The 22,811-nt window shown below is 44.1% G+C and overlaps 1 protein-coding gene across 1 annotated transcript in view; it reads left to right on the top strand.

The window, feature by feature from the left end:
• LOC139416288 (cadherin-4-like) overlaps positions 1–22,811 on the top strand; it is a 368,240-nt gene that overhangs the window by 307,119 nt on the left and 38,310 nt on the right. The window contains exons 6-9 of the mRNA XM_071164766.1: positions 11,271–11,426; positions 14,011–14,155; positions 17,680–17,852; positions 21,155–21,292. Coding sequence (XP_071020867.1) covers positions 11,271–11,426; positions 14,011–14,155; positions 17,680–17,852; positions 21,155–21,292 — 612 coding nt within the window. The remainder of the gene's footprint in view (positions 1–11,270; positions 11,427–14,010; positions 14,156–17,679; positions 17,853–21,154; positions 21,293–22,811) is intronic.

Genomic DNA, 22,811 nt, shown 5'->3' with positions numbered 1-22,811 from the left:
TTTCATATTCTCATAATATTTGTACAATGTACTTGAGCTTGTGTCCTCAGAAAGGTGTACTCCTCGTCAAATTATAACTATTTTTTACCAGAAAGGTGAGTTCCAGAACTTTCTAAAAAACTATGCAGCGTTTCCAGTTATTGTTTTATGGCCGTCTCATGAAAAATAATTACTTTTGGGTATGTCTATTTTAGGTGGAAATCTACATTTTGCCCTATCAATAATACACAGACAGTCAGACAGCGGGAGAAATAACACACCTGGATTAGACACAGTGTTCATTCATAAGGTCATGGATTCAATGTGTTTCAGTCTTTCTACATACAAAACATATAGACGATTATTATAAAAAGTCAAGTTGGGTCTATTTTAAGTGAGAGCAGGAAAGATGACTTAATACCATATGAATTACATTGTTTTATATACAGCGAAAACAACGCTGTGCAAATACGATAGAAATGGAAATGTCGCAGGAACATTTAGGAGCTAAATGTTCTCTCTGCACCCAGCAGCAGTACAGAAGAGAGCATCACTCCTCTATCCTATTCCTCCTCTCTATTATTCCACCTCCTCCCCTTTCCTCTCCCTTGTTTTCCCCGGAGAGCCGGCAGCACGATAGTTTCTCATTTGATTCAGTTTTGCCAGGCAGAGGGGAGCTCGGCTCACTGATAAGATCTCCTTATTACGCAGACAAGTTTTCAGTAATGAGGAGAATTGCTTTGATCCGTCGACAAATAGGTCATTTAACCAGTGTCTGCGTTCTGACGAGAGACGTTATACTGTCTCACACATTCACACACACACACACGCGCGCATGCACTCACGCACACACACCCCTTTGTCTCTAACAAGAGGAGAGGGAATGAGACAGAGAGTGAGAGAGAGAGGGGGGAGGAAAACTGCTCTTGATTATTAGCGCCTTTCAAAATGAGTCCCTTTATCATTCATTACCCAGCGGAGGGCTGTGAGTGTGTAAGCACGTCTCACATGCCCACAGTGACACACACACACACACACACCGTGACACACCCACTCTGACACACACACCCACGGTGACACACAACTCACACAAAATACAGTGGAATCAAATGACTGTGATGTTTTTGACAGTGCCCCTTAGCGTTACACTGATGTTGTGTGAACGTTGTGGGAGGGGAAGGTAATTGGCTGGAATGACCAGGGAGACATGCGTTCAGCTGATTCTCCCCCAAGCAGGAGGACTTGGAAGCGGGTGGGAAATCAGGGGGCGGGAGGAACGGGGAAGAAATGAAGGAGTGCTATCACTTCTAACTGGGAAGGATTTATGCGCCGCTGCCAAAGCCAACGGATTGAAGTAATTACATTTTTTCATGCATGGTTTCTGTCCCTGAAATGGAGAGAAAGAGAGAGTGAGAGAGAAGGGGAGGCAGGAGAAATACAGTAGTTTAGCCGTGGAGAATTTTGGACTGGAAGCAGCAAATTAAGTCAGTAAGGTTTCCATCCTCCCACCCCGCCTTAAATGCTTCAGCTAAATGAGCATGGAGGACAGTAGTTAGGGGAGGGAGAGTTCAACCCAGCTGCTAGTTACACCTATAGCCCTCTCTCCTCTGTTTGTTGTTGTTGTTGTTTTGAGGATGGAAAGTCTTTGAAGTACAAGTAGCCAATCTGTAAAAAAACAGCTTGTTAATTACCATTGCCGTCAGCTTTCAAGTAATTCACTGCGTTGGAGCATAGGCCTTTGCGCAAGTACGCACGTGTGTGTGTGTGTGTGTGTGTGTGTGTGTGTGTGTGTGTGTGTGTGTGTGTGTGTGTGTGTGTGTGTGTGTGTGTGTGTGTTTGCTGTATGTAAGTAGTAGTTCCTCCAGAGAGGACTGTGAGTTTGCGCGGGGGACCATACTGTTACAACGCATTGAGAGAGGAGGAGGAGGAGGACGATGATGATCCTGGGGATGATGATGATGACAGGTTGTTATGGTGATGCTAGGATCAGTCTGGATGACAGCTGTCTGACACACTATGTCCTAGTCCTTCCCTGGTTAGTCTCAGGCTATTCTCTCCCCGGGCCAGGATCCTAGTGGGTCAAAAGTACTGTCAAATTGGTACCGTGAGTGCTGAAAGATGGAGACAACTTTGTCTTTCACTTTACGACCACTCGCGGCTCGCTCCTGAAATAGTCACTGATTGGAGAAGAGGTGGTGGGATAGGAGGAGTGTGTGTGTGTGTGCGTGTGTGTGTGCGAAATAGTAGCACTAGCTCTCTTCCCTCTAATGGAAGGAAGTTGGAGGGCTGGCTAGCACCTAAATTGACAGACCCCCTCAAATGAAGCCCAATTACTCTCCACTTCAGCCCAAATCACACTCCATGCAATTAACTTAATGTACTTAATAGCTCTTCTGCTCTGGAATGTGTGGGTGGGTGGTTGGGTTTGTGTGTGTGTGTGTGTGTGTGTGTTTGCACAGTCATGTGTGTAGTATATCACCAGCTATTCTCTCCGTAGGTTCATCTTTGCTTTTCTCGCAGGTTGATGTTTATTGTCATGAGTCTTGCCCTCGAGGCGGAACTGAGCAGTTTACGCTAGATAGGCCAGCTGCGAAGTCAAAATGAGCTATATTGTAAAAATGAGCTTTTTGGTCTTCATTTAAGGTTAGGGTTAGGCATTAGGGCTAGCAGGGTGGTTAGGGTTAGGTTTAAAATACAATTTTATGACTGTGTGGCTGTCATAATGCCAGCTAATCTCTACATGAGTCATCTCAATAAATGCAACCTGAATTTTCTCAGAAATGGTTTATTCTTAACCCATTCAAGTCCTTTTACTACATATGGGGCGGCAGGTAGCCTAGTGGTTGGAGCGTCGAGCCAGTAACCGAAAGGTTGCTGGATCGAATCCACGAGCTAACAAGGTTAAAAACCTGTCGTTCTGCCCCTGAACAAGGCAGTTAACCCACTGTTCCCCGGTAGGCTGTCATTGTAAATAAGAATTTGTTCTTAACTGATTTGCCTAGTTAAATAAATGTTAAATAAAAATAATAATATAGCATCATGTAGACACGTGTGCTTGTGAGAGAGGGGGACAGAAAGGGGGAGAATGTTGCAGGCCTCACTCGCAATCGACTTACATTTGAGATTTGCTTATGCTGTACAATATATGGATTTCTTTATATATTGTTTTTATATATATATATATATATATATATATCGGTCCAGACAATTATTACGATTTGAATGTATAATGATCTGAGAAAAAGTCAAATAAAGCTGATAAAATGACTCCATTGAATGTGTTTATACTGCATGCACTCTAGGGGTATGCATAGGAGAGCGAGAGTGTGTGGATTTATTGAAATATTGTTTTTATATTTAGATACCGCTACAGACAATCTATAAAGTGCTTTCGGAAAGTATTCAGAAGATACGTTACAGCCTTATTCCAAAATGGATTAAATAAACGTTTGTCCTCATCACTCTACAGTCAATAAACCATAATGGCAAAGCGAAAACAAGGTTTTAGACATTTTAGCAAATGTTTATAAAAAAATTAAAAAATTGAAAATACCTTATTTACATCAGTATTCAGACTTTTTGCTATGAGACCTGAAATTGAGCTCAGGTGCATCCTGTTTCCATTGATCATCCTTGAGATGTTTCTACAACTTGATTGGAGTCCACCCGTGGTATATTCAATAGATTGGACGTGATTTGGAAAGGCACACACCTGTCTATATAAGGTCCCACAGTTAACAGTGCATGTCAGAGCAAAAAAATCAAGCCATGGGGTCGAAGTAATTGTCGATAGAGCTCCGAGACAGGATTGTCTCGAGGCACAGATCAGGGAATGGTACCAAAACATTACTGCAGCATTGACGGTCCCCAAGAACACAGTAGCCTCTATAATTTTTAAATGGAAAAAGTTTGGAACCACCGAGACTCTTCTGAGAGCTGGTTTCCCGGCCAAACTGAGCAATCGGTGGAAAAGGGCCTTGGTCGGGGAGGTGACCAAGAACCTGATGGCCACTCTGATAGAGCTCCAGAGTTCCTGTGTGGAGATGGGAGAACCTTCCGGAAGGACAACCATCTCTGTAGCACTCCACCAATCAGGCCTTTTAAGGTAGAGGGGCCAGACATAACCCACTCCTCAGTAAAAGGCACATGACAACGTACTTGGAGTTTGCCAAAAAGCACCTAAAGGACTCTCAGACCATGAGAAACAAGATTCTCTGGTCTGATGATACGAAGATTGAACTATTTGGCCTGATTGCCAAGCGTCTGGAGGAAACCTGGCACCATCCCTACTGTGAAGCATGGTGGTGGCAGCATCATGCTGTGGGGATGTTTTTCAGCGGCAGAGACTGGGAGACTAGTCAGGGTCGAGGGAAAAATGAACGGAGCAAAGAGAGAGAGAGATCCTTGATGAAAACCTGCTCCAGAGTGTTCAGCAGCTCAGATTGGAGCGAAGGTTCAATGACCACAAGCACACAGCCAAGAAAACATAGGAGTGGCTTCGGGACAAGTCTCTGAATGTCCTTGAATGGCCCAGCCAGAGCCCAGACTTGAATCCGATCGAACATCTCTGGAGAGACCTGAATATAGCTGTGCAGCGACGCTCCCCATCCAACCTGACAGAGCTTCAGAGGATCAGCAGAGAAGTATGGTGAAACTCACCAAATACAGGTGTGCCAAGCTTGTAGCGTCGTACCAAGAAGACTCGAGGCTGTAATCGCTGCCACAGGTGCTTCAACAAAGCCCAGAGTAAAGGGTCTGAATACTTATGTAAATGTGATATTTCAATTTTTTTTAATGTATATGTTTGCTAAAAGTGTTAAACAAATCAAAATATATTTCAGATTTGAGATTCTTCAAAGTAGCCACCCTCTGCTTTGAAGACAGCTTTGCATACTCTTGGCATTCTGTCATCCAGCTTCACCAGGTAGTGAAGCTGGATAAAATGTATTTCAATTAACAGATGTGCATTGTCAAAAGTTAATTTGTGAAATTGATTTTCTTCTTAATCCGTTTAAGCCAATCAGTTGTGTTGTGACGAGGTAGGAGGTGGTACACAGAAGATATCCCTATTTGGTAAAAGACCAAGTCCATATTATGGCAAGAACAGCTCAAAAAAAGCCAAGAGAAAAAACAGTCTATAGGGGCGCTATTTCATTATTGGATAAAAAAACGTGCCCGTTTTAAGCGCAATATTTTGTCACGAAAAGATGCTCGACTATGCATATAATTGACAGCTTTGGAAAGAAAACAGTCTAACGTTTCCAAAACTGCAAAGATATTATCTGTGAGTGCCACAGAACTCATTCTACAGGCAAAACCAAGATGAAACTTCGAACAGGAAATGAGCAGAAATCCTGAAGCTCTGTTTTCAAATGTCTCCTTATATGGCTGTGACTGCAGCAGGAACGAGACTGCCCTTTCTGTCGTTTCTTCAAGATGTCTGCAGCATTGTGACATATTTGTAGGCATATCATTGGAAGATTGGCCATAAGAGACTACAATTTCCAGGGGTCCGCCCGGTGGCCTTTGTCTAAATTCGTGCGTAATCTTCAATTGCGGTCATTTTCTCCTGGGATTCAGAACAGAAAGCACACTTCCACGAAGGATATATCATCGAAGAGATATGTGAAAAACACCTTGAGGATTGATTCTAAACAACGTTTGCCATGTTTCAGTCGATATTATGGAGTTAATTTGGAAAAAAGTTTGGCGTAATTGATGACTGGATTTTCGTTTTTTTTTGGTAGCCAAACGTGACGCACCAAACGGAGCGATTTCTCCTAAACAAATAATCTTTCAGGAAAAACTGAACATTTGCTATCTAACAGAGTCTCTTTGAAGTTCTTCAAAGGTAAATTATTTTATTTGAATGCTTTTATGGTTTTTGTGAAAATGTTGCCTGCTAATTGCTAACGCTAATGCTAACGCTAAATGCTACGCTAGCTAGCTACTGTTACACAAATGATTGTTTTCCTATGGTTGAGAAGCATATTTTGAAAATCTGAGATGACAGTGTTGTTAACAAAAGGCTAAGCTTGAGAGCTAGCATATTTATTGAATTTCATTTGCGATTTTCATGAATAGTTAACGTTGCGTTATGGGAATGAGCTTGAGTCTGTATTCACGATCCCGGATCTGGGATGGGTCAATCCGGAAATGTAATTAACTTTGAAAGTTTCTTCAAGTACAGTCGCAAAAACTATAACTATAAGCGATATGATGAAACTGGCTCTCATGAGGACCGCCACAGGAATGGAAGCCCCAGAGTTACCTCTGCTGCAGAGGCTAAGTTCATTAGAGGTGCCAGCCTCAGAAATGGGCAATTAACTGCACCTCAGATTGCACCTCACGGAGTTCAAATAACAGACACATCTCCACATCAACAGTTCAGAGGAGAATCAGGCCTTCATGGTCCAATTGCTGCATAGAAACCACTACTAAAGGATTCCAATAATAAGTAGTGACTAGCTTGGGCCAAGAAACACGAGCAATGGACATTAGACAACTGGAAATTTGTCCTTTGGTCTGATGAGTCCAAATTTGAGTTTTTGGTTCCAACCGCCGTGTCTTTGTGAGACGCTGAGTAGGTGAACAGATGATATCCGCATGTGTGGTTACCACCGTGAAGCATAGAGGATGATGTGGGGGTGCTTTGCTGGTGACCCTGTCTATGATTTATTTAGAATTCAAGGCACACTTAACCATTATGGTTATCACAGCATTCTAGAGTGATATGTCATCCCATCTGGTTTGCGCTAGTCCCACTATCATTTCTTTTTCAACAGGACAATGACCCAAAACACACCTCCAGGCTGTGTAAGGGCTATTTGACCAAGACGGAGGGAGATTGAGTGATGACCTGGCCTCCACAATTACCCAACTCAACCCAATTGTGATGATTTGGGATGAGTTGGACCGCAGAGCGAAGGAAAAGCAGCCAACAAGTGCTCAGCATATGTGGGAACTTATTCAAGACTGTTGGAAAAGCATTCCAGGTGACTACCTCATGAAGCTCGTTAAGAGAATGCAAAGCTTTCATCAAGGCAAAGGGTGGCTACTTTGAAGAATCTAAAATCTAAAATATATTTTGATTTGATTAACACTTTTTTTGTTACTACATGATTCCATATGTGTTATTTCATAGTTTTGATGTCTTCACTATTGTTCTACAATGTAGAAAATAGTACAAATAAAGAAAACGATATATACTGTGAGACACCTAAGACAGGGAGACAGGGCGGACAGCTGATCGTATTCACAGTGGCAGACCACGTGTAACAACACATGCGCAGGATCGGTACGTCCGAACATTACACCTGCGGGACAGGTACAGGATGGCAACAACAACTTCCTGAGTTACACCTTGAACGCACAATCCCTTCATCAGTGCTCATACTGTCCGCAATAGGCTGAGAGAGGCTGGACTGAGGGCTTGTTGGCCTGTTGTAAGGCAGGTCCTCACCAGACATCACCGGCAACAACGTCGCCTATGAGCACAAACCCACCGTCGCTGGACCAGACAGGACTGGCAAAAAGTGCTCTTCACTGACGAGTCACGGTTTTGTCTCACCAGGGGTGATGGTCAGATTTGCGTTTATTGTCGAAGGAATGAGCGTTACACTGAGGCCTGTACTCTGGAGAGGGATCGAGGTGGAGGGTCTGTCATGGTCTGGGGCGGTGTGTCACAGCATCATCGGACTGAGCTTGTTGTCATTGCAGGCAATCTCAATGCTGTGCGTTACAGGGAAGACATCCCCCTCCCTCATGTGGTACCCTTCCCGCAGCCTCATCCTGACATGACCCTCCAGCATGACAATGCCACCGGCCATACTGCTCGTTCTGTGCGTGATTTCCTGCAAGACAGGAATGTCAGGAAAGAGCCCGGGAACTTGCAGGTGCCTTGGTGGAAGAGTGAGGTAACATCTCACAGCAAGAACTGGCAAATCTGGTGCAGTCCATGAGGAGGAGATGCACTGCAGTACTTAATGCAGATGGTGGCCACACCAGATACTGACTGGTACTTTTGATTTTGACCCCCCCCCCACCTTTGTTCAGGAACACATTATTCCATTATTGATTATTAATTACTAACATTATTCTGTTAGTCACATGTCTGTGGAACTTGTTCAGTTCATGTCTCAGTTGTTGAAGCTTGTTATGTTCATGCAAATATTTGTTGTTAACAGATATGTTAAGTTTGCTTGAAATAAATGCAGTTGACAGTGAGAGGACGTTTCTTTTTTTGCTGAGTTTATATATATGGTTCGGACAATCTATATAACAAAAATTATTAAGATCTGTTGATTCGAACATGTATTCACATGAAATATGTATTAAAAACTTGATCCCATGCGTCCAAAGACTAATTAAATATCAGTAAGCGCAATGAACAAGTGTATTAAAGGAAATTCTACATTTCCATTATGAACATGAAAGGGTTCATTTTTATTTTTTTAACCTGGCAAGTCAATCACAGCCGGATGTGATGCAGCCTGGATTCAAACCAGGGACTACAGTGACTCTTCATGCACTGAGATGCAATGCCTTAGACCGCTCCCCAATCAGGGGGCCCAATTGGCTTGCTGCACACTCTACACAACAGCACCTACAGACAGTGAGCTCACTCTTACCAATGAGTTACAGTCAGTGTCAGAATCGGTCAATAAACTGGTATTAAACACATCTAAAACCAAAAGCTCTGTATTTTGGTTCATTCTCTTAGACCTAAACCTCAACAGGAGTTGAAGAAGTTGAACTCCTAGGAGTAACATCGGATAGTCCGTTTTTTATGGTCAGGTCATATCGACAAAGTTGTTGTGAAGATGGGGAGGTCTGTTATAAAAAGATGTTCTGCATTTTTTACACAAACATCAACTGTACTAGTTGTTCAGGCTCTGGTCTTGTCTTGATGTCCGGTAATATGGTCAAGTGCAGCAAAGGAAGACCAAGCAAAGTTGCAGCTGGCTCACAACAAAGCACCACACCTTGCCCTTAACTGCACACATAGAACTAACATCAACAATATGCATCCACTAGATGACGGAACTTGCTTCCATTCAGCCACAAGCATTAGTGAGGTCGGGCATTGGTGTTGGGTGATTAGGCCTGACTCGCAGTCGCCGTTCCAATTCATCCCAAAGGTGTTTGATGGGGTTCAGGTCAGTTCTTCCACACCGATCTCTACAAACCATTTCTGTATGGATCTCGCTTTGTGTACGGAGCATTGTTATGCTGAAACAGGAAAGGGCCTTCCCCAAACTGTTGCCACAAAGTTGGAAGCACAGAATTGTCTAGAATGTCATTGTGTGCTGTAGTGTTAAGATTTCCCTTCACTGGAACTAAGGGGCCTAGCCCAAACCATGAAACAGCCCCAGACCATTATTCCTCCTCCACCAAACTTTATAGTCTGCACTATCAATTCGGAAAGGTAGTATTCTCCTGGCATCTGCCAAACCCAGATTCGTCCATCGGACTGCCAGATGAACGCCAGAGACTGTGTTTCCACTGCTCCAGAGTCCAATGGCGGCGACCTTTACACCACTCCAGCCGACGCTTGGCATTGCGCATGGTGATCTTAGGCTTGTGTGCGACTGCTAGACCATGGAAACCCATTTCATGACGCTCCCGACGAACAGTTCTTGTGCTGATGTTGCTTCCAGAGGCAGTTTGGAACTCAGTAGTGAGTGTTGCAACCAAGGACAAACTATGTTTACGCAGTACGTGCTTCAGCACTAGGCGGTCAAGTTCGGTGAGATTGTGTGGCCTACTACTTCAGTGCTGAGCCGTTGTTACTCCTAGACGTTTCCACTTCACAATAACAGCACTTACAGTTGACCGGGGCATCTCTAGCAAGGCAGAAATTTGATGAACATACTTGTTGGAGAGGTGGCATCCTATGACAGTGTCATGTTGAAAGTTCCTCAGCTCTTCAGTAAGGGCCATTCTACTGCCAATGTTTGTTAATGGAGATTGCATGGCGGTGTGCTCGATTTTATACACCTGTCAGCAATGGGTGTGGCTGAAATAGCCAAATACAGTCATTTGAAGGAGTGTCCACATACTTTTGTATATATAGTGTACGTACCCCACCAGACACGCCACAATGGGTTTCTTCACTGTTCCCAAAACAAACAAAAAAGATTGAATAAGTCGCTCAGTTATGTATAGAGCATGTCATCGTGGAATGCTCTGCCATCAGTGGTTACTCAGGCAAAAAGCTAATTTAGCTTTAAGAAACTGATGAAAAAAAACACACATTGTATCACAGCTCCTCTCCTCTTCTAAAGGTCTAATTTAACTGTATATAATAGTATGATTATGTATATATAAATAGTGTGTAATATGTTTCTTGGTGTCTTTCCAATATATATCTCTTATTTTTCATATATATATGTTTTTTAAATGTAATTTGTATTATTTATTTCTATTGAATGTCCTTTCTCATGTATTTGTATGTTTTATGTGAACCACAGGAAGAGTATCTGCTGCATGTGCAGTAGCTAATGGGCATCCTAATAAACTAAACTAAACTTCCTTAATAACAGTGTTTACGAGAAGAGTTTGACATTTTCATTTTCTTATTTGTCTTTTTCGGCTCACGTTGTGACAGCGTTCGAGGCACAGTCCCTGTAAGAGCTGTTTATTAAAACTCCAGCTGTCAAGCAGAAGAAAAATGCTCTTTGCAAATGTATGTTGATTTCTTTTTCTATCCACTGAAAGAAAGAGAAATATTGAATTTCCAGTTTGAAGTACTCCAGTTGTGCCAAAGAGAATGCGTTCTGCACCATTCTGTAGCACTAATGAAATTCACAGCTATAGCTGGGAGTGCTGAGTTATGATGGATGTGTTTGTTTGTGTGTGTTTGTGTATGTATATGTGTGTGTGTGTGTGCCAGCGTGCCTGTGTGTGCTTTGTGTATTTTTGATGAATATACAATATCTGATGATTGTCCCCTGGCTCTGGCCCACGGTATCATTGGTCTCCCAGCCTCTACAGTATATGATGATCTAGTCCTGGAATCAACACTTAACCAGTCACACCAATGAATGCAGTGGCATGGAAGAAATGATGGTTTACCATCAATGTGTGGTACTTGTCTATACGGCATCACCGTCTACCACTAGGGAACCAACACATATTTCATAACACACTGTCAAGGCAATGTTATTTCTCCAATCTCCCATATTGCTCAATGCTTGAATGTGCTTCGAAAAAGATGAAACCCGATTTCAGAAGCAGTAGTAAGACCACAGAGTTAAAACTGACAGTGCCTTACTGTGTCTTGTCTGCAGATCCGTTCGGACCAGGACCGTAACATCTCCATCCGGTACAGCATCACGGGGGTGGGAGCGGACCAGCCACCCAATGAGGTGTTCAGTATCGACCCTGTTGCCGGGAAGATGTTCGTCACCAAACCCCTGGACCGAGAGAGGAGATCGTCGTACCATGTGAGTCACACGCGCGTATTTACGCACACACACCTGTGTAATGAGTTAGTGACAGGCCGGGCAGGTTGTCCAGATGAAGTGTTGATTGAGAGAGTGAAGGCTGAGGCTAGCTACAGCTACATGACATTGACCAAGTACCAACACTCGCCCTACAGACCATGAGAATGGCTCTACCACAATTGGTCACCCACTCATTCATGCTTCGCTCTACAATTGTGTGTGTCTCTCTCTCTCTCTGTCTCTCTTTCTCCTTGCCCCTCACATCTCTCCATCCTGTCTGCCACGCATTTGTTGGACTCAGGGAGCTCGGAGGTCCAGCTTTCCAGGAGGATGCAGGATCGATGGGGTGATTTGTTAGGAAAGGCCAAGGCTTGATGACGTCTGCTTGACTTGAAGCTCAGTCCCAGGCTGGATGGAGGTGAATAGCATCCTCTAACTGTACATCAGTTGGGCGAGGTGAGGGGCGCAGGAAGACAGGTTGAGGAAGAGATAAAGCTGTCAGAGCTGGACCTGTGTCTCTGTCAGACACCATTAAAGAACCGAATGTAGCCACACAGTCAGCAACTATACGTTGTCCTTTATGTACGTAAGACTGAACAGAACATGAGCTATGCTTTGTGGTAAAAGTTCTCGTTCGTTATCTTACAACTGTAATATCCTTGAAGATGGCTAATGCTTCCTCAAAGCGACTTTGTAGGCAGCTTTTTCATTCAGCATTGGGTTTTAATGTGCGTTTCTGATTTCAGAACACGGATTAAACAAAGACACAAGAAAAGTTTGAAGACCAAAACTTTCTCGTCTTCAAAATAAGCACGCTCCGATTCATAGCAGGCCAGGGCATCCAATCAGATAACAAAAAAAAAATGCTTTCAAAAAAGGAAGAAGTCAGTGTTCTGGGTCTTGTGTTATCTCCATCGGATGCTTGGCCTGTGCCAAGTGCTGGGCGCCACGGTGCGTGGCGTGGTGTGTGTTGTTTCCTCCCTCGTACCCGGTCCCTTTCAAGATGATAACTTTCATTCGGACCCAGAATTACATCTTGGCTTCTTTAAACACGGCTGGTAATCTCTTACTGGCCGTGTTATTGAATGAGGGTGTGGGGGCCGCATGCCGCAGCGCAGGGGGAGAGATAAGGGCTTGCGGGCTCCCAGGCTGCAGTGTAGCAGAGTGCCAGTGCAGCGCTCGGATATTGGGTGCAGGGCCAGATCAGACGATGCAGAGGGAAAAAGTTAAGTCAAATTAACCTTTGGGAGACCTGGCTGATTCAATTTTTGTGAGATGCAGAGAGGAGAGAAGAGGGGAGTGGAGGGCGGTGAATAGAGGGTGGGGGAGAGAGGATGTTCACCTGTCTTAGAGGAGGGAAGTGGATGGAGCTTCCTCCTAATTCTATTTCCCGTCACAAGGCCACAACCCTGCGGTCGGAGGCATCGCTATGACCATCTTATCAGAAGCATCGAAAAGGTGGAGGACCTGCGGCTTCAACTTTGATATTCCTCTCCTCTCAACTTTCTTTGTTTCTCTTCTTCTTGAGAATCAGATGGGTCTTGCTATGTCTGCTCCAGGATCCTGTTGATAGTCATCTCAGACATTCTGACAGGCTACATATTTGCCAGCCTTAGCCTGTAGCAGTGGGACGTTAGTCCAGGGGTCCCCTATATAATTCCTAAACCTTCACTATTTCAGTCTAATGGGATATTGTTGAATAAATCCTCTTTTGTGGATTTAAAACATGCTAGTAAGGTCAAATAGCAGTATGTCCAGTAACCCCCTGAAAATATGTTTTGTTTCATTTTTCAAATGGAGTCTGTTAGTTTGGCTCTCTCGCTGGGTGCAGTAAAAACAGAGCGTAGATGTTTATTGAATCTTAACAGATACTCTATAACTGAGTTATGTTACCAGCGTTTTTCTCCCTCAGTGTTCTTTATCAAAACATTTTTCTTTCAGATATCTGGACATGCTTCCCAGCCTGTATCGATGTGGGTATTAATCCCATGTCCAAACTTTGTTTGAAATCCTAGAGTTGGCTGCTGCTATTGATCTACGACAGGACACAGCTGAGCCTGGCAGCGAGTTCACATCAAATCGCTGTGTTTGTGATGTGGGCTAGAGGTTAAGAGATTTTGGGATTCCCCTTTAAAAAATAAAAAAAACAACAGAATGTTGGACTGAGATCCAAGAAGACCAGGAGAAGAAGGATACAAGGAAATCATAATTTTAAGGGAAGTCAGCTTTTTATAAAAGAGGTTGTTGTGTTGGTTACTTTGAAGACACCAGTTCTGAGGATTCGGTGTTGGAGATAAGAATGGACAAAATTGTAGGGTGTGACATTTCTCCCCCAGAACTTTACATTTAAATGAAATATAATCATAGTTGTTGTTTTTCTGGTATATATTATTGGTGCCGGGTGCCCATTGGTCTGCACAATTGATGTATGCAATGTTTTTCCAGAAATATGCCTTAATGCAGTGTCTAGTACTGGTTGCCACACTGCATATCAAGCATATCATGTTACCAATGTTGAGTTTGTTAATGGTAACTTAACTGACCCTCTCTCTCTCTCTCTGTCTGTCTCTGTCTCTCCCCCCAGCTTCGTGCCCATGCAGTGAACATGAATGGTGAGCGGGTGGAGAGCCCCATAGACCTGTACATCTATGTCATAGACATGAACGACAACCGGCCTGAATTCAAGAACCAGGTCTACAACGGCTCTGTGGATGAGGGCTCCAAGCCAGGTAAACACAGGAAGGAAGGGAGGGAGGGATAAAACACCACCTCTTTCTCACAGACATGGACGGACGAAAGCTACGATGTAAATCACACTGCAGAGAATAGTGAGTTTTACAACAGTCTTTGTACCTTCCTTTGCTATTCTGCGTGAGAAAAACCGAGCCCGAAGAGGATACCGTTCGAAGCTTTTATGTTTATTTTTTTTTATAGATTTATTCTGCTTCACATTCCACTTGATATAGACTAGAGGCATTTATTCAGATGGAGGGCTTCTGTCCTGCAGTGTGTTCATTTAGCCAGCTCTAGTGCTGGGCTGCATGGCCATAAAGCTGTGGATGTTGTGGCTGGAGAGGATATTGAGGATTAAATGTGCCAAGCTGCAGCTGTAGCTCCACTGACTCATTTTATGTGTTCCCTCATGAGGGAGATGTGTGTGTGTGTGTGTGTGTAAGTGTGTGTGTGTGTGTGTGTGTGTGTGTGTGTGTGTGTGTGTGTGTGTGTGTGTGTGTGTGTGTGTGTGTGTGTGTGTGTGTGTGTGTGTGTGTGTGTGTGTGTGTGTGTGTGTGTGTGTGTGTGTGTGTGTGTGTGTGTGTGTGTGAAATATTGAGAGAAAGACTGATGAGCCAGGACTTATTGCACTAACGGTGATCTGAAATCTGAAGAGGTTTCCTGGGCCTAGCTGTGTACTTTACTTTTCTCACTAACTCTCTCTTTCTTTCTCTTTTTCACTCTGAACTGATTTTGCTACAAATTCTCCCACCCCAACACAAGGACGCACGCACGCGTGCACACACACACACACACACACATCCCCAAACCTCGGCAGTAGCATGCGTGACATGCAGCCGAACAATAATCATAAAAAAATAGTTTTAGAATCTAGAGCTCCAGTGGTTTCAGTGGGAAGCCAATTACTGAGTTGAATTCGCTTTCAAATTAAAGAGTCATTTAGAGCCCTAATCCTGTCAGGCACAGAGCAGGACGCCCGTAGAAAGGGTCCACATTAAGCCCCCTAAGAGTGGCGTTTAATGAAATTACCCAGGCGATGGGTGACACGGTGTGAGTCTCCATCTCTCCTCTCTTTTTTTCTACAGAAAGCGAGACAGAGAGAGAGAGAGATGGGTGGAAGATTTATACTTTCCTTCGTTTGAACCAAACCAAAAGCAAAGCCCCTTTCTGCCTGTCCTTTATCTCTCACTGTGTTCCTCTGGTCTTTCTTCCTCTCCTTTCTCTGAGTCCTTTGGAATCTTCCTTCTCTCTCCTCTGCCCCATTGACAAATGCTGCTTTGAAATGTAATGGAGTTTGAGATGCGAGCCGTGGTGTGAATTATCTCTGGACGGAGCCTGTCGCTGGGATGATATCACTATCTCTGGTAATTAGAAGTGTATGGAAACTACTGCTGGAGAGGAGAGGACTGAGAAAGAGAGCAATTGGAAAGGAGACTGGGACAGAGAGAGAAGAGCGTAATAAGGAATAGAGGAAGAGGGAGAGATCAGTGTGTGTATGAACCAAGGTTATTATAGTAAACAAACAAAAAAATCCTAACAAATAAAATACAATTACAAACCCGTTTTGAAATACTAAAACTGTACTGAAACTATTATATAAGACTCCAAAACGAACTAGAATAAAATAAAATTCATCACGAATTAGGTTCAGTTTTATTATTCGTTTTTCTCAAAATATTGGGGTTTTCTAATCATCTTATGCATTATTAATATCTCCAAAAACACAATAACTACAGAATAATATTGAAACTGAATATAAATGTGTGTGTAAAACTAAATAAAAAACATCAAATCAGATTGATCCGACACTAACCGAAACAAAACTGAACTTGTACAACTAACCTTGTGGGGACACACCATTCAGTCCCATTCAAAATTGTATTTTCCCTAACCCCTAACCCCTAACCCCTAACCCCTAACCCCTAAACCCTAACCCCTAACCCCTAACCCCTAACCCCTAAACCTAACCAATAACTTAATCCTAACCTTAACCCTAGCTCCTAACCCCTAAACCTAACCAATAACTTAATCCTAACCTTAACCCTAGCTCCTAACCCCTAAACCTAACCAATAACTTAATCCTAACCTTAACCCTAACCCCTAAACCTAACCAATAACTTAATCCTAACCTTAACCCTAGCTCCTAACCCTAAACCTAATTCTAACACTAATTCTAACCTTAACCCTAAACCCCCTAGAAATAGCATTTGACCTTGTGGGGACTAACAAAATGTCCCTAGTTGGTCAAATTGTTGTTTGTTAACAATTCTTGTGGGGACTACTGTTCCCCACAAGTATAGTTAAACATGTCCCCACATGCACGTACACACACACACACACACACACACACACACACACACACACACACACACACACACACACACACACACACACACACACACACACACACACACACACACACACACACACACACACACACAGCTTTAAGTACTGTTAAAGCTTCAGGCATTCTAAATGAGTGTGGCTATAGGAAAACATAACTGGCTCTAAGAATTGTTTGTCCAACAATGTTATGGAAACACTGTAACCATCTGTACTGTGAAGGTTTCCCACACCCTCTCTCTTTCACACTCACAGAGATGCTTCAAAGGTAGGCTGCAAGAGTGGAGTGTGTATGATTGTGTGTGTGTGTGTGAGAGGAGGTGTGTGTGAGGACGGGAGTAAGTGGACAAGTTCCTTTTTCATGGCCCATTTTCACATTTTAGGCCATTCCATTGGTCCTTAAGTGAAGTCTACACTCACCCGGGACACCGGGCCATGCAAAACGAACTTACTCGTCCACTTACTCCCGACCTCACACACAATCATACACACTCCACTCTTGCAGCCTACCTTTGAAGCATCTCTTTGAGTGGCCTATTCCTTTTCACTTGATCCTGTGCCATCCAAATCTGTGCATAGCCTAGTCAGTGGTCAAGTTAACAGGTTGCTAGTTAGCTACATGATTAGCTAGCTAAACAATGCAGTTTGTTATCAAACCCCCAAAAAATGTGCGGCTCGCGAGTAGGCCGTTTTAAACTACTCGCGAGCTGCACATTTTTTGGGGGTTTGATAACAAACTGCATTGTTTAGCTAGCTAATCATGTTAACTGCATTGTTTAGCTCGAATCCATTGTTTAGCTCGAACTGCATTGTTTAGCTCGATAGCACGAATCCGCAGCAGAGAGAAAAACATAGCTCTGGGAATATTGGGTATCGTTATATCATTTAATATGCCATAAGTTTTACATGATTTTGGCTAGAGGCACACGGTCTTCAGCAGAAAGCGGTTTCATGGAAAGGTGCAAGCATTGACTGTAGCAGGTGTTCCATGTTGTGTTCTGTGCGGAAACATCTGCACTTAAAAGTGCTGCTCCATGGCGACAAACAGGTCGCCCGTTAACGCGCTAATAAAAACACACAACTATAGTAACCTTGGTTTGAATGTGTTTGCGTGCAGTGTGTTTGTCCCCGCGTTCAGTATGTACGCCCAGATTGACTGTTGCCTCCTCGTTCTCAGGTACATTTGTGATGCACCTGGCAGCCTTCGATAATGACGACAACACCACGGCCAATGGGATGGTGCGCTACCGGATCCTGTCCCAGACGCCACACAGCCCCATCCCCAACATGTTCACCATCAACAGCGAGACTGGAGACATCGTCACCGTGGCAGCAGGCCTCGACCGCGAGGTCAGTAACCCTGGTAACGCTGGTGGGATGTGTCCTCGGTGAAAAGTAGAGAGTTTTTCTGGTCAGGACAAAACAACTCCTGGCTGTCCACATAAGACATGAGGATAATGTGAAGGTGAATAAGCAGTGCTGCAACTGCCTCTGGGAAAGTTATGTAACAGAATCAGGCGGTGTGTTGTTTTTAGGCTATTTCCATTGTATTTTTCAACTCAAAAGAGGTCCATTTTTGGGCCTTAAGGCGTGTGTGGTTCTAGCCCATCTAGCATACATGTTCTTCGTGGGTGTCTGTCACCACGCGTCACGCTCTGCTCAGCGTTTCCCAAGCCGCCCCCTTGAGGTCACCTTGTTTATGGAGCTGTCACGTTATGACAACATCCTAACATCTTTATTTAAGTGACACGGATGTCCCTGTGACAACACTGTCAACGCCCTAAAGGGAATCTCTCTGCTGCATCACCCTAGCTACCTGTCACTGCTGACAGACCTATTAACAGCGCGTCATGGAGCCTTCAGGTGTGTGTGTGTGTGTGTGTGTGTGTGTGTGTGTGTGTGTGTGTGTGTGTGTGTGTGTGTGTGTGTGTGTGTGTGTGTGTGTGTGTGTGTGTGTGTGTGTGTGTGTGTGTGTGTGTGTGTGTGTGTGTGTGTGTGTGTGAGTTCGCACCCTTGACACCTGTCAAACACACACTGAAGTACATGGATGGAAGGAAGAGAGAGGCTGATGAGTTGGACATGGAAAGAGAAAAGGAAGGGAGGGATGAGAGATAACGGCAGGTAGCCTCTAGTGGTTAGAGCGTTGGACTTGTAACCGAAAGGTTGCAAGATCGAATCCCCAAGCTGACAAGGTAAAAATCTGTCGTTCTGCCCCTGAACAAGGCAGTTAACCCACTGTTCCTAGGCCGTCATTGAAAATAAGAATTTGTTCATTTAACTGACTTGCCTAGTTAAATAAAGGTAAAATAAAAATATATAAAACATATAACTGAGTGATACAGAGAGGGAACAGTATGAAACAATATGGGAGACACAAGAAAGGAAGGAAGGGAGGGATGGATAGAAAAGGAGATAAATTGATGAAGACAGAGGAAACATTTTAGCTTAACCCCTGCTTGTTGTTCCACATCTCTTTTATCCGAACACTGCCAATCCAACCTGATTCATTCCCAATGTTGGATTAGAGCTAACACACACACACACACACACACACACACACACACACACACACAGAAATACACACAAACATTCTTTCTTTCTTTTACACACAAACAATCTTTCAGTTGGCGCACACCAATGTACTTACCTCCGAAAGTTTCCTCCAGCATTCCCGTAGAGAACAGATAAGAACACCCTTACCCTTGCAGAAATCTGAGTGCATATATACATAAACATGAATACTTAACAGAACAGGAGGCTGACAGAGAGCGAATGAGAGAGTAGCACAGGCGTCGCTGTTACTCTAGCCCAGTTTTCAGAGTTCGGCTACAATCTCATAAAGGTCTCTCTGCCTGCCTTTCCTCAGGAGACGCCAGCTTAAAGGAGGTTTTCTCCAAGAAGCCAGATGTCTAAGTGCGCCCTCTCTCTGATCTATCACTTTCTCCCCTGACTCCTCTCCCCTACCACACATGCCTTTCAACACGTTCCCTTCTTCCTCACTCTTCCCATCCACCGCTATAGTTCTCTTATCCTTAGCCCTTGCTTTCCTTCTTCTTCGTCTTTTAAAAAAAAACTTGTACGCTACTCGGCTCATCCCAGCCTCTGTATCCTTCCTCTGTCGTCTTTTCTCTTTCCCTTTGTTTCGCCATGGTCTAGGAACGGTAGACTCAGTGGCAGCAGCTCTGTGGAGAAGCAGCTAGTGCAGTGCAGGACAGTGTGGGGGGGCGTAAGGGCGTAGTGTGGAGAGTAGTTGGTGATCTGTCGTGGTTTCGAGAGGTTCCGAGGTGCTCTACATAATTAGCGGCTTGTCTAATTAGTGGGCCTGCGGTACACACTGCAGATTCTCCCTGATAGGACTGGCGGGCCAGCTAGGGCTCCTGAACAAGATGTGTGTTTGTGTGTGCGTACTTGCGTGCATACGTGCACGTGTGTGTGTTCGTGTGAGCGCACATCTGTGTGTGCATGTGTGGATGTGAATGTGTGTGTGGTGGGGGGTCGAGAGGCTGCTGAGCAGAGCTGAGCTGAGCTGTCTAATCCTTCTGATGTGGATTCACAGTCTAATTGGGATATTTACTCTGTAATTAGCAGGTGAGGGAGACACTGGGAGTGTAATTGGGAATCCCAGGGAAGAGACACATTATCCTGACAGCTCCCAGGTCCTGTCCCCTATGCCTGCCTGCCTGCCTGCCTTTGTCTGCAGCCTGGGACAGGGGGAGAGAGGGAGGGAGGTATACACACAAACAAACTCAAAGGGGTTTTCATAAAAACACATACACATACCGGTATAATCAAATCTCTATGAATAGGGCAGCATTCTAAGGTGAATGGGTTGGTTTCAGCACCATGGACAGCTCAGCAGAGCGCCATAGCTGTTGTGGTTTCCCATTTATGTTGACCTTAGGCCCATGGACAGCTCTTACATGGGCTGTTGTGTAAAGCTGTGACACATTCAGCTTCTCTCTGCTGATTCTCAACTCTCCTCCTTTCTGGAGAGCATCTCCAAACAAAATGGTGGCTGTGAATTGTAGGCTACACATAGGAGAGCTGGTTGCCCCAACGCAACACGTGAGGAAAGAAGAACATGAACCAATTTCTAAAAAGGCACAGCAACTGTGTGAAGAGTAGGGGGAGGAGATAAAAAAATGGAGGGAACATTTCTCTGTGTTCCCCCAGGTAGGAGTGCTGTTCTGTACAGACAGCTCAAAAAAACACTTTCAGCGTTCCTTTCCACAGTGCTTGGGCTCCCATTAAGATGAGTGATAGGGCCCGAGGTAGGGGCCAAGGTAGGGGAGGGAGAACAGTCATGGGAGGGGATGAACAAGCCGTTTTGCTTCTAATTTCGTCAGAGACATACCAGACCCACACTGGCAAAGCTGTTACCAGGCTAAAGGTTTGTGGCTGAGGAGAGAACCACAGTGGGTGTAGAGGCAACCCAATGTGTGTGAGAGAGAGACAGAATGTGTGTTGTGTAAAATGGTTTATTATTTCTGCACAACCTAAAGAAGAGGATACATTGACCTCCTTGTACTCGTTATGCAGTTTTGTATGATTGAGCATTGAGTGTTGTTGTTTTTTTCACTGTGTGTGTAAGTTTGATTTCTGGTTTCTCTTCTTAACTGTCTCTCTCTTCTCTCTGTGTGATTGTCCTGTAGAAAGTGTCCCAGTACAGCATCATAGTCCAGGCCACGGACATGGAGGGCAACCTAAACTTTGGCCTGTCTAACACGGCCACCGCCATCATCTCCGTCACAGACATCAACGACAACCCGCCGGAGCTCACCTCCAGAACCGTGAGTAGAGAGTAGGGCTGTTGCGGTGGCCCTATTACTATTACCACCACACCAGCAGTCATGAGTCATGACCGCAGTAAAATTCCCTCAGGACGTGCGTAGTGTCCAACTCGCTAAGGCTCAGTTGTCCTTCTAACCATTCTGACGTCACTGCAATCAAAACAGTGTTGTGCTTTTACAACTCACCTCACTGCGATTGATCCATTTGAAGCAAGATGTTCAACAACAGGTTGAAACTGAGTGGAAAACATGGTGATTGTGAATGTGGCTTTAAAGCCTAACAACGAAATGGACAGTGCTTTCGAAGGTGATGATCAATTCAAAACACTCATATGCATATTAGAGCTTATACATATGCATAGGCCTATATATGCCCGAAAAAAAGAAAACAAAACTGAATTTAAATAAGGATTATGCTTTTCGTTGTACAATACATAGCCTACTGCACAGAATAACATTTTTAAAAAAAATGTTTAAGATGTCTTTAATTGGTCAAGCCTATATTCCAAAATGAAACAAATTGTAGTAATGGCCTTTGAGTGTGGACTGTATTATAAATCATACTGGATGGACTGGTTACCTTATGCTAGGGAGAGGCCTGGGCAATGCTATTGGTTCATTACTTGTGCAGGGCGGCTTTACCGAGTTCGCTTACAATTCTAGTGGATTTGTATTTGATTTCGAATAGCCTAGTAATAGGTGCTTTCCCCCGCCCCCCCACCTTCATAATTAACTGGGTGTCACATTAGGCTACCGTTAGCTATAGAATATCTCACCACCGTGCGTTTCCATCTCCTCACCTCTCCCCTTCATTACTTTTCTCAAGCATGCAGAGAGAGGAGGTGTCAACAGATTAATGAAATATGTTTAGTTGTGAAAACATGTTACTTTCGATGTTCCCAAACAGATTTCAGATGGTTTCCCCCGAATGAAGCACCTGGTAGCTGAAGGAACAGGGTTGGGGAGCCCGTGGCATACAGAGTTTGGGTGGAATATCACTTGTCGAGCAGCGAGAGGCTGCATACTCTTTAAACAATGGTTGATGCAAGGAGTTGAATAACCGGAGGTGGGATAAGTGGCATCCCTTCGCTATTGGAGTGCTTAGGCAGATGGCATGTAGTTTTCCCCTGCCCCTGTTCCTGCCCATTTGATAATGGGTCATTCTAAATCGAAACCAGGTTTACATATTAGTAAAGAATATATTCATTTGAGAATTGTCCGATGGGTGATAAGATGATCACTTGACGAGAGAACGGTGAGTGCAGCCTGAGGTAAGGGTCAGAGTGCAAGCTTTTTTTTGTTGTGCTTCTTTCTCAAATCATCTGTAGTCACGTCATGCAGCCCATATACGTTTGGATTTCGAAGGCATTATAAGGTTTGTATCCTTGACAACTAAAGTTGCCAAATAACTCTGAGCCTATAGGACCCGTTTCAAATGATTACTTTTACACTCAACATAGCTTTCATATGTGCCCTCTCTCCGGAATGGGAAAAATATCCTTTTGATTTTATTCAGCTA

The sequence above is a fragment of the Oncorhynchus clarkii genome, chromosome 9 (genome assembly GCF_045791955.1).
Source record: "Oncorhynchus clarkii lewisi isolate Uvic-CL-2024 chromosome 9, UVic_Ocla_1.0, whole genome shotgun sequence".
NCBI lineage: Eukaryota > Metazoa > Chordata > Actinopteri > Salmoniformes > Salmonidae > Oncorhynchus > Oncorhynchus clarkii.
This window is presented reverse-complemented; position numbering and strand designations above follow the sequence as displayed.